The 15,812-nt window shown below is 40.9% G+C and overlaps 1 protein-coding gene across 1 annotated transcript in view; it reads left to right on the top strand.

The window, feature by feature from the left end:
- The window catches only part of tnfsf10l (TNF superfamily member 10, like), a 65,086-nt gene extending 60,424 nt beyond the window's left edge, over positions 1–4,662 (top strand). Inside the window, exons 5-6 of the mRNA XM_024373277.2 lie at positions 182–345; positions 2,314–4,662. Of these exons, the coding sequence (XP_024229045.1) occupies positions 182–345; positions 2,314–2,604 (455 nt within the window). The 3' untranslated portion in view covers positions 2,605–4,662. The remainder of the gene's footprint in view (positions 1–181; positions 346–2,313) is intronic.
- The last annotated feature ends 11,150 nt before the right edge of the window (positions 4,663–15,812 follow it).

Here is a 15,812-nt window from a genome sequence, read left to right as displayed (position 1 = left end):
ATCTGATATAGATTTTCCTGCAGGAATATTACTTGTCTGTTTGGTTACTCCTCCTATACTCACTTATTTTCTGCCTCTCCCTCCCTTTCACCCTCACTTTGTTTCTTTCTCTGTGCCCGCTGCTGCCCATTTTTCTCCTTTCCTCGCTCTCTCTCTCTCTTGCGCACTCTCTCTCCAACAGGGTCTCCCGTGTATCCCACCCCCCAGCCCGACCTCCACCAATCATGTCGCCACCCAGTCCGCTCGTGGACCAATCAGAGCTTCGGAGCCCACCTTCACAACATGACCTTAGCCGATGGGAGGCTGCGTGTGCCCCAGGATGGGCGTTACTACATGTACTCTCAGGTAAACACATTTGACATTGAAGTATACTGTATAAGGGCGGCAGGTAGCCTAGCGTTTAGAGCATTGGGCTGGTTAAGGTAGCTTGTTTGAATCCCCAAACCGACAAGGTGACAAATCTGCTGACGTATCTTTGAGCAAGGCACTAATTTCTCCAAGTTTGCCATTGATAATGGCTGACCCTTGCGTTGACCCCGCTCTCCAAGGTTGTCCCAAGGAGAGTTGGGATATGCAAAAACACATTTCCAATTCACACGTGTATTAATACACACAGTGGTCTTGGTATTTTTCCTATTTTGTTGCCTTTACAACCTGGAATTAAAATAGATTTTGGGGGGGGTTGTATCGTTTGATTTACACAACATGCCTACCACTTTGAAGATGCAAAATATTTTTTATTGTGAAACAAACAAGTCATAAGACACAAAAACTTAACTTGAGCGTGCACAACTATTTATCCCCCCTATTTATGCAGTAATTTTGCTGTAAGTCTCTATAAGCTTGGCACATCTAGCCACTGGGATTTTTGCCCATTCTTTAAGGCAAAACTGCTCCAGCTCCTTCAAGTTGCATGGGTTCCGCTGGTGTACAGCAATCTTTAAGTCATACCACAGATTCTCAATTGGATTGAAGTCTGGGCTTTGACTAGGCCATTCCAAGACATTTAAATGTTACCCTTAAAACTACTCGAGTGTTGCTTTAGCAGTATGCTTAGGGTCATTGTCCTGCTGGAAGGTGAACCTCAGTCCCAGTCTCAAATCTCTGGAAGATTGAAACAGGTTTCCCTCAAGAATTTCCCTGTATTTAGCATCATTCATCATTCCTTCAATTCTGACCAGTTTCCCAGTCCCTGCCGATGGAAAAACATCCCCCCCAGCATGATGCTGCCACCACCATGCTTCACTGTGGGGATGGGGTTCTCTGGGTGATAAGAGGTGTTGGGTTTGCTCCAGACAGCGTTTTCCTTGATGGTCAAATAACTACATTTTAGTCTCATCTGACAAAAAGTACCTTCTTCCATATGTTTGGAGAGTCTCCCACATGCCTTTTGGTGAACACAATGTGTTTCTTTAAACAATGCCTTTTTATGGCCACTCTTCTGTAAAGCCCAGCTCTGTGAAGTGTATGGCTTAAAATGGTCCTATGGACAGATTCTCCAATCTCCGCTGTGGAGCTTTGCAGTTCCTTCAGGGTTATCTTTGGTCTCTTTGTTGCCTCTCTGATTAATGCCCTCCTTGCCTGGTCAATGAGTTTTGGTGGGCGGCCCTCTCTTGGCAGGTTTGTTATGGTGCCATATTCTTTCCATTTTTTAATAATGGATTTAATGGTGCTCCATGGGATATTCAAAGTTTCAGATATTTTTTTATAACACAATCCTGATCTGTATTTCTCCACAACTTTGTCCCTGACCTGTTTGGAGAGCTCCTTGGTCTTCATGGTGTCGTTTGCTTCGTGGTGTCCTTTGCTTATAGTGTTGCAGACTCTGGGGCCTTTCAGAACAAGCATATAAATACTGAGATCATGTGACACTTAGATTGCACACAGCTGGACTTTATTTAAATAATTATGTGACTTTTGAAGGTAATTGGTTGCACCAGATCATACTTATGGGTCTGATAACAAAGGGGGTGATTTCACATTAATTTCACTTCACCAATTGTATTTTGAGTATTTTGTGTATGTCCATTACATGAAATCCCAAAAAAAATCCAATTAAATTACAGGTTGTATTGCAACAAAGTAGGAAAAACACCAAGGGGGATGAATACTTTTGCAATTGTGGGAACAAGTATGAGACTCAAAAGTTTTTTTAAATATAGTGAGCATCATATGCGATGATAATAAGACATTATTAAGTGGTGATGCATGCTTAAGACAAGTCTTCTACTGCATTATAATCATATCATAATGCATTTTATCACGTTGAGTAATATGTATATCTCTCTCCCTACATCCCGCCCTCATCCCTAGGTCTACTTCCGCTACCCGTCGCCCAGTGAAGGGGACCAGCCAACAGCCAGTCACCAGCTGGTCCAGTGTGTCTACAAGAAGACGTCCTACCTGCGGCCCATCCAGTTGTTGAAGGGCGTAGGCACTAAGTGTTGGGCCCCAGAGGCGGAGTACGCCCTCCACTCTGTCTACCAGGGAGGGCTGTTTGAGCTGAGGGCCGGGGATGAGCTCTTCGTCTCTGTCTCTTCCCCCACCATGGTTCATGCAGAGGAGTCATCAAGTTATTTTGGGGTGTTCCGTTTGGATCTGTAAAGATGGATGGATGGAGGAGAGAGAGAGGAGACCACTGCCAGAAGAGGGTATGGGGTGGGATGAAAAGGATAGGGTGAGGAACGGAGGCAGCGTGAGGACACTGCCAGAGTTAGGAATTAGGGGGTGAAAGGAGGGATTTAGAGGAGAGGAGGAGGGAAGGGTGAGACCCCAAGGACTAACTCCCCCATTCTTTCCAAAGTGAATTGTAAATAGATCTGTAGATTCTACATGTGAAGGAGGGAGTTATGAACCTCAAAACATTGGATGGACACAGAGGATCAAAAGACAGAAGAATGTATTCATTTATAATTCACATCATATAATGTGGAACTATGGAACAGAATGGTAGCAGAAAAAAAGAAATGTATGTGATAGCCAAGAGTGGTGCAGTATGCTCGCTGTATCTGTGCCATTTATACACACATTACATACTGACTGTATAGAAAGGAGTTGAGCACAGAACTAGAATGAGTTATATTCTAATCATTCTATTTCTGTGAAGTTGACTGTCTGTTCCAAAGGTTCTAACTGGACATTCGGCGGTTTGGGAAATTAGAACAAATACTAATATGTTGTATACAAGACCATTTAGAGAAAGAAGAAGAGTGGATGACTTTTGCTCGCTGCTTTGTTGAGGACTTTTAAACTTTGGATGTAAGACAGTTTGGAAGAGGACTCTTTGTTGTTGTTTAAACGACATTGGACACTGTTGAACACAGTTATGGATTGAATAAAGGAGAAGAAGAGGAGGATAAGGAAAGGGCAGAGGAATGGAACAGACAGTACAAAGAAAGGACAGAGAGAGCGAAAGAGGGGTATATGGCCCTACCAGTCTCTTAAGTAAACGTTGTCTCTTGCTCTCTTTCTTTCTCTCTTATCTCTCTCTCTCTGGAATCTCTCTCTCTGGAATCTCTCTGGTCTCCACCTGTCTGTCCAGTGTAACCTGTGGAACAGCATACTGACGCCGGGAAACACATACACACACACACACACACACACACACACTGTCGGACCTACTTTAAGTCCATGCCAGTCAGCAACAATTGGCAGAAAGTAAACACACTTTAATCTAAACACAAACCATACACAGTACATCATGGTTCCCTGCCCTACAGACACACTTCACTTCTCTCTCTGAGACACACACACACACCTTTGTCGTCTGGTAATTGTCAGTGCACAAGCGGAGGCTGTGTGTGTGTGTGTGTGTGTGTGTGTGTGTGTGTGTGTGTGTGTGTGTGTGTGTGTGTGTGTGTGTGTGTGTGTGTCTTCAGTGTTCATTGGCTCCGTGGTTGTCTCGGAGGAAAGGTTAAACAAACATACAGTAGGGTTTGTTTGGGGGCGCGCCTGCCAGCTTTGTATTCTTTGTTTTACAGAGAAACATGCAACACACACAAACACTTTCTCTCTCTCAAAGAGGAACACGAAATACACCCACACACACAGTCAGACACACGAGAGGGACGCCGCGGAACACGAGACACATGCAGAAAAACACACAAACACACAGACACACAAGAGGAACTCCGCAGAACACGCAACACATTCAAATGCATAGATATTCACATGATAGGGACTCCGCAGAACACGCAACACATTCAAATGCATAAATATACACATGATAGGGACTCCGCAGAACATGCAACCCACACGCCCACACTCTCTCTCTTACACATACACACGCACACACATAACACACAAAACTGGGTGACGATTAACCACCTCTTCCAAGAATCTGTGGTGGGTTGTATCTGTGTTTATAGTGTATGTACAGGTGTAGGATCTTAATTTGATCCATAATGCAGGAACATAATCCTGCAGCAACAGTAAATGTGAATTATTCTAATTATATTATAATTCTTGGACATTTTTGTGGGGGGTTTTGCGGGGGAAATTACAAACTTCAGAAGTCTTTTTAAACCTCAAATACACAACAATTTAGAAATTTCCTGCACCCGCAAATTAAGAGCCTCCATCTGTATAGTTCTTATACTGTGTAAACTTGAGGGAGAGGGTGGAGACACCAAGTGAACCATAAATTGTTAGTTTTTTTCACAAGTGTGACAGCTGTCTTTATTTGTTTGGTTGCTGTTTTAATCCTGTCACTTCCAACATTTTTTTACTTTGATCAAGTTTGCTCACTGGACCCTCGCTCACACATATAGACACTCCTACTAGTTGCAAAAATATCGTAAGGAGACCCCAAAAAACACTACACCCCACTAACGGTACCAAGCCATCTGCCAGTTAAGTTAATTCCGATAACTTTCCCAAAATGTTGGAAGATTGCTAGAATTAGAAGGGAATAAGCAGGAAACCCGTGAATCCTAATACACAAGGCCATTTAGCAGACACTAGCTGGCACAGCCACAAAGTCATACAACCTTAAATTAAGACACCAAAGCTCATTTTAGTTTTCATGCATTTTTACAATCTAGCCAATTTTGACTTTGCAGCTGGCCTAAGGGGAAATCGCTCAGTTCTGCCTCCAGGACAAGATTCATGTCAACCTGGTCGTCAATGTTATACCAACTGTGCCACACAGGACCCCAATATGTATTTTTTTGAAAACCTGAGAATTTGGGAAAATAACTAATTTTGCAACCGTAAAGAAGAGAATATGTTATAGATACATTGTTCCCCAGCATGTTCCTCTTTGGGTTGATATATCATTGTTGTTCTGTTTCATACAGTGTAGTACAACACACACACACTCAAGGTTTCCCAACACACAATCTGACAACAGTTATGAACATGGACCTATAGGCTTAGATACAACACACACACACACACACACACATTGGAGCTGTACGTTTATTACATACATATTCAGTCCAGCAAATACAATTTATTTACTTTGTAGCATGTTGGTTATGTGAATACGCCATTTTTGTGTGTTACAGAACAGTGGTTCCCAAACTTTTTATAGTCCCCGTACCCCTTCAAACATTCAACCTCCAGCTGCATACCCCCTCTAGCACCAGGGTCAGCGCACTCTCAAATTTTGTTTTTTGCCTGCCACACACACACTATGTGATACATTTATTAAACATAAGAATGAGTGTGAGTTTTTGTCACAACCTAGCTCGTGGGAAGTGACAAAGAGCTCTTTTTAGGAACAGGGCATAAATAATCATATCATAAAAATCAATAATTTTGCTCTTTTACATATAAAACCTTATTTGTTAATTGAAAATTGTGAATAACAACAGGTTAATGAGAAGGGTGTGCTTGAAAGGATGCACATAACTCTGCAATATTGGGTTCTATTGGAGATAATTTTCTACACAGTCTGTGCCTGTATTTAGTTTTCATGCTGGTGAGGGAATCCACTCTCACATAGGTACGTGGTTGCAAAGGGCATCAGTGTCTTAACAGCGCGATTTCAAAAGGCAGGATACTCTGAGTGCAGCCCAATCCAGAAATAGGTGGCTTCATTGGCTTCTGATTAAATTCAATTTTCACAGAACCGCTTGTTGCAATTTCGATGAGGCTCTTTTGTTCAGATATCGGTAAGTGGACTGGAGGCAGGACATGAAAGGGATAACGAATCCAGTTGTTTCTGTCATCCGTTTTGGGAAAGTACCTGCATAATTGCACACCCAATTCACTCAGGTGCTTCGCTGTATCACATTTGACATTGTCCATAAGCTTGTGTTCACACAAAAAAATCATACAATGATGGAAAGTCCTGTGTGTTGTCCTTGATAAAGACAGAGAAGAGCTCCAACTTCTTAATCATAGCCTCAATTTTGTCCTGCACATTGAATATAGTTGCGGAGAGTCCCTGTGATCCTAGATTCAGATCATTCAGGCGAGAAGAAACATCACCCAGATAGGCCAGTCGTGTGAGAAACTCGTCATCATGCGGTCAGACAAGTGAAAAGTATGGTCAGTTAGGAAAACTTTAAGCTCATCTCTCAATACTTTGCCCCTTGATAACCAGCACACTTCTGTATGTTGTAAAAGCGTTACATGGTCGCTGCCCATATCATTGCATAGTGCAGAAAATACATGAGAGCTCAGGGGCCTTGCTTTAACAAAGTTAACCATTTTCACTGTAGTGTCCAAAACGATTTTTAGCTGTCATGCATTCCCTTGGCAACAAGAGCCTCTTAGTGGATGCTGCAGTTTACCCATGTGGTGTCGGGAGCAACTGCTTGCACGCGCGTTACCACTCCACCATGTCTCCCTGTCATGGCTTTTGCACCATCAGTACAGATGCCAACATGAGCAGCAGCTACATACGGACCGTTAGTGGAATTCCCGCGAGAGAGTTAATGTAATTGGATGTTAATTATGTGACTAAGCTACCTGTATTTGACATTTTTGTTTTCGCTGAACACTAGGTGGTTTAATTTTATTTTTGGCTTTGAAATGAGGCTACTCATGCGAGGGAAAAAAACTCACCAAAATGTATAGCCCCCGTTGGAAAATCTAAATGGACTGTTTGAAAATGTGAAGAAGAAAGAAATGGGGTCGAGGGGTAATCGTTCCCAGTTTGGGAATACCCGTTATAGAAGATTTGCACCTTGGGTCCTGTGTGTGTTTTTATATGTAAATATGGCTTTGAATGCCTGAATTGACACACTATAATCATAAATGTAATCACTGCCAGATACTATGTTGGTTACTTTCAAAGTCTCTCCCTGTCCTCGAAAAAGATACTGCGTGCATTGTAACAGTTCAGTTGTAAAATTACAGGTTGTTTTTTTTTGTTCATGGGAATATGGTTCGGTGAACTCTAGGTGTGCATTCGTGTACGCATGGGTGTTGAGAGAGAGGTGTAGCAGCTGCACGTGTAAGGGATGGGTGTGAAATGTGATAAAGACAGATCTTATTCTACATAGCTATACTGCGCTCTCTGTGTCAATCTCTCTCTCTCTCTCTCTCTGTGGTCTGTGTGTATAAGAGAAACAGAGAGAGGAGAAAACCGTTATAAAACCAAAGGGCACATTCTTTTTTAAGTAGTTTTTACATGCTTTAACCACACGTTCTCTCCTAGGCTATGTCCCAAATGGCACTCTATTCCTTACGTGTGCAACTTCTGACCAGGCCACTATTGAAGTGCACTGAATAGAAAAGGGTGTGCCATTTGGGAAACTATCCTTTCCTATTCTCCTTTTACAAATGTTTTTCTGTTTTATCTCGTTTGATAACGATAGGCCACTTATGGAACGTATGTACACGTATACATTGTATTCTGATGTTCCTTTGACTAGGATGTTAAATGTGTGTTAAATAAAGTGCTGAATAATGGTAATACTGTAATGGATTGGATTACTTATTACCAGATTGGTATACTACAAAACCGGATCAATTAGTTGAGACTAGATTCTATCAGATCCACGCTTGCTCACAGCCGCATAGTGGTTGTTTTGGTGGTGTCGGAGGTGGAACTCTGTTAGAGGTGTCAAATCCACAAGCAGCTCCTTGTTTTACCTTATCGGTAGCGATTGGATGCAATGACACACTTTCGATCGCCGTTTTGAACTTCTAACGCAGTAGCAGTCATATGGAAGGGAGTGGGTTGTGACACACACGAGCAGCCGCTCACCTATTTGTCAGCTTCTACCCCCAAGACTGCTAAAGACACTGAACAAAAATCTAAACGGAAAACATGCAACATTTTCAAAGATTTTACTGAGTTACAGTTCATATAAGGAGAAGTCAAGTACATGATCTTAGGGGTCTTAGGCGCATTGGCAAACACAAAGGAAGTAATTAAATGCATGTACCCCTAATTGCACCCAATACATCTGTTTATCCTACAGCTATTGTAAGCAGTAATCATGAGCCTATAAACCAGAGTTACACTGTTAGCGGTGTGCACAAGTAGGAAGACCACTGTATGCAGCTCACCCTGTATCAGCTCCAATGGTGTAAATAACATGAGTAGGTCTACCTCTGATAAGCTTCCCAGTAAAGCATTAAAAACAATCAAGCAACCCAGAAAAGTGCTAAAAATAGCCCATATTAACATATGTAGCCTAAGAAACAAGGTCCATGAAGTCAATAACTTGCCTGTAACAGATGACATTCATATTCTGACTATCTCTGAAACTCACTCAGATAATACCTTTGATCATACAGTGGTAGCAATACAAAGTTATAACATCTACCAAAAGACAGAGGCGGTGTTGCGGTCTATATTCAGAACCACATTCCTGTTAAGCTTAGGGACGATCTAATGTTAAATAGTGTTGATGTAATATGGCTACAGGTTCATCTGCCTCACCTAAACCCCATTCTTGTGGGAAGCTACTATAGACCAAGTGCTAATGTGTGAAATGCTTGATAATGTATGTGATATCAACAGAGAAGTATATTTTCTGGCTGATTTTAAATATTAACTGGCTATCATTAAGCTGCCCACTCAAAAAAATTAAAAAACCTGTAACCAGTGCCTGCAACCTGGATCAGGATGTCAGTCAACCTACCAGGGTAGTTACAATCAGCACAGGAATTAAATCATCAACATGTATTGATCACGTCTTTACTAATGCTGCAGAAATGTGCATTAAAGCAGTATCCAAATCCATAAGATGTAGTGATCACGATATAATAGCATTTCTAGGAAAACCAAAGATCCAAAGGCTGGGCCTAATATAGTGTATAAGAGGTTATACAATAAGTTTTGTAGTGATTCATATGTTGATGTAAAGAATATTTGCTGGTCTGTGGTGTGTGATGAGGAGCAACCAGACACTACACTTGACGCATCTATGAAACTACTTATTCCAGTTACTAATAAGCACACACCCATTATGAAAATTACAGTAAAAAGTGTTAAATCCCCTTGGTTTGATGAGGAATCCCCTTAGAACTGTGATGTGTAAAGCCCAATGTCCATATGATTCCATGATCTATGCAGCAGTTACAGGCGGGGTGCCATTTAGGGACACATCCACAGTTGCTCTGCAACCAACGATATTATAAATAGTATTCTGTCTATTTTCATGGCTGCATTAGATGTACTGTTTGTATCAAACCAGTATCAAACCTTTTGTCTGCTTTGAACTCAAGTGTGTGCGTGGCATGCAGTATTTATCGTATCATTTGTCCGCTTTGAACTTGTGGAGATCCGACTATCATCCGGTTTGGCTGCTGGTCTGTATTTGTTTTAGTACAAAACTAGAAACAGATACAAACGGCAGGATACCTCACATAACAAATCCAATATTAAGATATCAACTTTATTTAAACCAGGATGTCCTATTGATGTGGACAATCTGCCTTTCAGGGTTGACCTAGTAGAGGCTGGCACGCAAGGCTGCCCGGGGTAGACGGTTTTCCACTGGTGAAGCCAGCTACACCACACTGTAATTGCCACCCCAACTTTGGTTTTGTTCTCAGCTTCTTGGTTTTGCTTTATTTCACTGGGTTCAAACCACTTCTGTTACACTGGCGCAGTATGGAGAGCAGAGAGGGAAGCCAAATAAATGACTTAAGTCCTATACTGTAGTAGAGGAGAGAGGGAAGAAGGGAGGTGGAGAGAGGGAAACCATGTATTAGAGTACTGACCCTGGCCTGTATAGACTGGTCCTAATAGTCGTAGTTAGAGGGAGAGAGGATTCCACCCTGGCCTTGTGACTCGAATGACACATTCCTATCGGTCACTCAGTCAGTGTTTGTGAATTTGTGTAATTCGAGTCATGTGTGCGCCCACACCTTTGCCTCATAACTGTGGGACATTTGATGGATGGAATGAATTTTTCTCGATTGCTAAGACACTTTTAATGAAACTGGAGTCGACTTGATCTCCATCATAACCTAATGAGCACGACAGCATTATTTTTTAGCAAAACTAAGTAATTTCTCATTGCTCTCACACACAATGAAAATGCTAAGAATTTTATTTTGCAAAACAGTAAACGCAACTCTCTACAAAATACAGGGTTGGGTAGGTCACTTTCTAAAAGTAATCCGTTACTGTTATTAGCTCTCTAAATTGTAATCAGTAACATAATTTTTGGAATACCCAAACTCAGTAATGTAATCTGATTACGTTCAGTTAGTATTAGATTACTTTCCCCTTAAGATGCATTAGACGACAAAAATGTATGTTACCAATTGAACAACATCTACCCAAGGTCTATCAGAATTCCAGTCAATCCAATAAATCTTATACCCCTTAATCTTCAAGAATAGGACTTGAAATATGGAAGTTATAAGGGCACAAGGCGAGACCCATGGTTAGAGTCAAGATGTTTATTAACAATCCAAAAGGTTTAGGCAAGAGAATGGTCGTGGACAGGCAAAAGTTCAAAACCAGTTTGGAGATCCAGAATGGCAGGCAGAATGGTCAGGCAGGCGGGAATGGAGTCCACAAAACAGGCAAAGGTCAAAACCGGGAGGACGAGTAGAAGAGAATAGAAACGTAGGAGCACGGGGAAAAACCACACTGGTTGACTTGAACATACAAGACAAACTGGCACAAAGAGACAGGAAACACAGGGATAAATACACCAGGGAAAATAAGCGACACCTGGAGGGGGTGGAGACAATCACAAGGACAGGTGAAACAGATCAGGGTGTGACAGAAGTATAGATGAGCCAAATTGTTTTACCTGACCATAACCCGAAAACGAAGGACTTATTAGCCAGCCCTACTCTGTTGTTTAGGATTTGTTGTCATGGAGGACTGATTGGGCTCATTGATTCGAGTTGAAAAACAAACACTGCTCTCATGGAATGGCATGCTTTGAGCACTACTGAAAAGTGCTATTTACATGTGAAAAATGAATGCCATATGCTGCATTTGCTGTAGGCATTTTGTATACCTTTTTGTTGGTGACACTTTGAAATCTTGATAATATGCAGCTGTTTAAAGGGCAAATCCACAGATGAAACAATAACAAAATGTTCGCCCTGCCTCTGTTTTGGTAAAAAGCTGAGGGATGGGCCTGGAGAAAGGTAACCACTCACAGATTAATAGATAGACAATAATATATATACACACACTACAGTTCAAATGTTTGGGGTCACTTAGAAATTTTCCATGAAAACATACATGAAGTGAGTTGCGAAATGAATAGGAAATATAGTCAAGACGTTGACATGGTTATAAATAATGAATTTTAATTGAAATAATAACTGTGTCCTTCAAACTTTGCTTTTGTCCATTTGCAGCAATTACCATATAGTCAAGCTGCTCCCACAACAGCTCAGGGTTGAGATCCGGTGACTGTGCTGGCCATTCCATTATAGACAGCATACCAGCTGACTGCTTCTTCCCTAAATAGTTATTGCATAGTTAGGAGCTGTGCTTTGGGTCATTTTCCTGATGGAGGAGGAAATTGGCTTAAATTAAGCTCCGTCCACAGGGTATGGCATAGAGTTGCAAAAAGGAGTGATAGCCTTGCTTCTTCAAGATCCCTTTTACTCTGTACAATTCTCCCACTTTACCACCCCCAAAGGACCCCCAGACCATCACATTGCCTCCACCATGCTTGACAGATGGCGTCAAGCACTCCTCCAGCATCTTTTCATTTTGTGTGTCTCACAAACCTCAAACTTAGATTTGTCTGTCCATAACACTTTTTTCCAATCTTCCTCTAACCAGTGTCTGTGTTCTTTTGCCCATCTTAATATTTTTATTGGCCAGTCTGAGATACGGCTTTTTTTTTCTTTGCTACTCTGCCTTGATGGCCAGCATCCCGGAGTCACCACTTCCCTGTTGACATTGAGACTGGTGCTTTGCAGGTACTGCTAGTTGAGGACTTGTGAGGGATCAGTTTCTCAAACTAGACACTAATGTACTTGTCCTCTTGCTCAGTTGTGCATCGGGGCCTCCCACTCCTCTTTCTAATCTGGTTAGAGACAGTTTGCGCAGTTCTGTGAAGGGAGTAGTACACAGCGTTGTATGAGATCTTCAGTTTCTAGGCAATGTCTCGCATGGAATATCCTTCATTTCTCAGAACAAGAATAGAATGATGAGTTTCAGAAGAAAGTTCTTTGTTACTGGCCATTTTGAGCCTGTAATCGAACCCACAAATGTTGACGCTCCAGATACTCAACTAGCCTGCTTCTTTAATCAGCACAACAGTTTTCAGCTGTGCTAAAATAATTGCAAAAGGGTTTTCTAATGATCAATTAGCCTTTTAAAATGATAAACTTGGATTAGCCATCACAACATGCCATTGGAACACAGGAGTGATGGTTACTGATAATGGGCCTCTGTACATCTATGTACAATAGATATTCCATTAAAAATCAGCCGTTTCCAGATACAATAGTCATTTGCAATATCTGTTCTGTTATACTCACAGACAATATTTATACAGTTTTGGAAACTTTAGAGTGTTTTCTATCCTAAGCTGTCAATTATATGCCTATTCTAGCATCTTGTCCTGACAAAATATCCCGTTTACTATGGGAACATTATTTTTCCAAAAATGAAAATCCTGCCCCCTAGTCACAAAAGGTTAACAATGTCTACATTCTATTTCTGATCAATTTGACGTTATTTTAATGGACAAAAAAGGTGCTTTTCATCCAAAAACAAGGATATTTCTAAGTGACCCAAAACTTTTGAACGGTAGTGTATATGTTCAGATTTTCAAACCAGTTTTACTTTTGAAAGTACATGTGACTCATTTCAGGAAACAAGGCATTTGTCACGTGTCACAACTTGACAGGAGAGGCAGGAACCTTTCCGCTAGCCATGATTTACCTGAGCTAATGGATGGGCTGGTCATTCCAAGATGATTTCGGATTGTAGCCGGTTACTGTCTATAACATGAGCTGCTCAGTATGTGTTGGTAATCCTTTCTAACGTGGCTTTTTTGAAAGACACCACAAAGAACTGCAGAAGTGTTGCTCTCCACTTTCTGGAGGACTGAGTGACAAAATCACTGGAAAGCCCGGTGGAAGCAGAGTATGATAGCTAAGGAGATGGAGAAAATTCTGGCTTTCGATTGCAAATATGTGGAGGAAGTCAAAAAGAGAACATACTGTTGTATGAAACACCTGTCTCCGCAGTACATCTTTAAACTAACTGAAACCATAGCATACGTGACAGAGAGAGAAGTGTTCATCCATGTATACGGGTAAGAGAGTCTAGCGAGTTACGTTTTCAAATATTAAACATTTCAAATTTTGTCAAAGTTGGTTTCATTGCAAGCTAAAGCATATTGTTAGCTAACTAGCTAATGTTAGCTGGCTGGCTCGCTAGCTTAAAGGTACATTTATGATCTGTATAGTAATATTATTCATATCTCAGAGCTATTTGCATTGCTAGTCATAGCCGAATGTTAGGTAGCTAGCTAACATTGAACCATTGAGTTTAGATTGTGGTTCATTGTTTAGCTAGCTAGCTTAACATAAGCTAGCTTAACTCACGGCTAAACAAGACTCCATTATGCTAGTAACAATTTCACTGCACTGTACTTCTGTATCCTGTGCATGTGACAAATAAACATTGATTTTATTTGATATAGTGCGTGTTTACCAGAGACGGTAATGTGAAGTCCAAGGTCTGTTTAGCACATGGCCTCGCATGTCAGTCCTTAACTTCTCTAGGATAGGGGGCAGCATTTGGAATTTTGGATGAAAAGCATGCCCAATTTCGACTGCCTGCTACTCATCCCCAGAAGATAAGATATGCATAAAACATTCTGAAGGTTCTAAAACTGTTTGAATCATGTCTGTGAGTATAACAGAACTTCTGTAGCAGGCGAAACCCCGAGGACAAACCATTCAGATTTTTTTTGTTGAGGTCACCCTGTTTTCAATGAGGTTTCATTGGGAATCCAGATTTCTAAGGAACTTGCTTGCAGTTCCTACCGCTTCCACTGGATGTCACTAGTCTTTAGAAATTGGTTGAGGTTATTCCTTTGTGTAATGAAGAAGTACGGCCATCTTGAACGATTGTCACTTCATGTGTACTGTTTGATAGAAGCGCAAGACCAGAATGCATGCTTGTTTGTTTTCTTCCTGTATTGAACACAGATCATCCCGTCTTCAATTTTATCGATTATTTACCTTACAAAATACCTAAAGTTGTATTACAAAAGTAGTTTGAAATGTTTTGGCAAAGTTTACAGGTACCTTTTGAGATATTTTGTCATCATGTTGCGCAAACCGGTGTTTTTCTCTATCAAATGCGCCAAATAAATGGACATTTTGGATATATATGGACGGAATTAATCAAACAAAAGGACCATTTGTGATGTTTATGGGACATATTGGAGTGCCAATAGAAGAAGTTCGTCAAAGGTAAGGCATGATTTATATTTTTATTTCTGCGATTTGTGTCGCGCCTATAGGGTTGAAATGTTTTCTCTCTTTTGTTTACTATGGTGCTATGCTCAGATAATAGCATCGTTTGCTTTCGCCGAAAAGCCTTTTTGAAATCTGACATGTTGGCTGGATTCACAACACGTGTAGCTTTAATTTGGTATCTTACATGTGTAATTTCATGAAAGTTTCATTTTTATAGGAATTTATTTGAATTTGGCGCTCTGCATTTTCTCTGGCTTTTGACCAAGAGGGACGCTAGCGTCCCACATATCCCAGAGAGGTTAAAGAGATGGGTGGGGCTAAGGCACTAAGAGGGTTTGAACGATGCTGAATGGGTGTAAACAAAGAGCTTTCCAGTAGGTGTTCCAAAACATTCAAGGGCAGATTTCTCAAAAGTGGGGTTACAAGTTCATCAACTTTCAAAGCACAATTACTTTCCCATCAAATCAAATTTTATTTGTCACATACACATGGTTAGCAGATGTTAATGTGAGTGTAGCGAAATGCTTGTGCTTCTAGTTCCGACAATGCAGTAATAACCAACAAGTAATCTAGCTAACAATTCCAAAACTACTGTCTTATACACAGTGTAAGGGGATAAAGAATATGTACATAAAGATATATGAGTGAGTGACGGTACAGAGCGGCATAGGCAAGATACAGTAGATGGTATTGAGTGCAGTATATACATATGAGATGAGTATGTAAACAAAGTGGCATAGTTAAAGTGGCTAGTGATACATGTATTACATAAGGATGCAGTAGATGATATAGAGTACAGTATATACGTATACATATGAGATGAATAATGTAGGGTATGTAAACATTATATTAGGTAGCATTGTTTAAAGTGGCTAGTGATATATTTTACATCATTTCCCATCGATTCCCATTATTAAAGTGGCTGGAGTTGAGTCAGTGTGTTGGCAGCATTGTGTGTGTGTGTAGTGTACAATATACAATTT

Source organism: Oncorhynchus tshawytscha, linkage group LG15 (assembly GCF_018296145.1).
Source record: "Oncorhynchus tshawytscha isolate Ot180627B linkage group LG15, Otsh_v2.0, whole genome shotgun sequence".
Lineage (NCBI taxonomy): Eukaryota > Metazoa > Chordata > Actinopteri > Salmoniformes > Salmonidae > Oncorhynchus > Oncorhynchus tshawytscha.
This window is presented reverse-complemented; position numbering and strand designations above follow the sequence as displayed.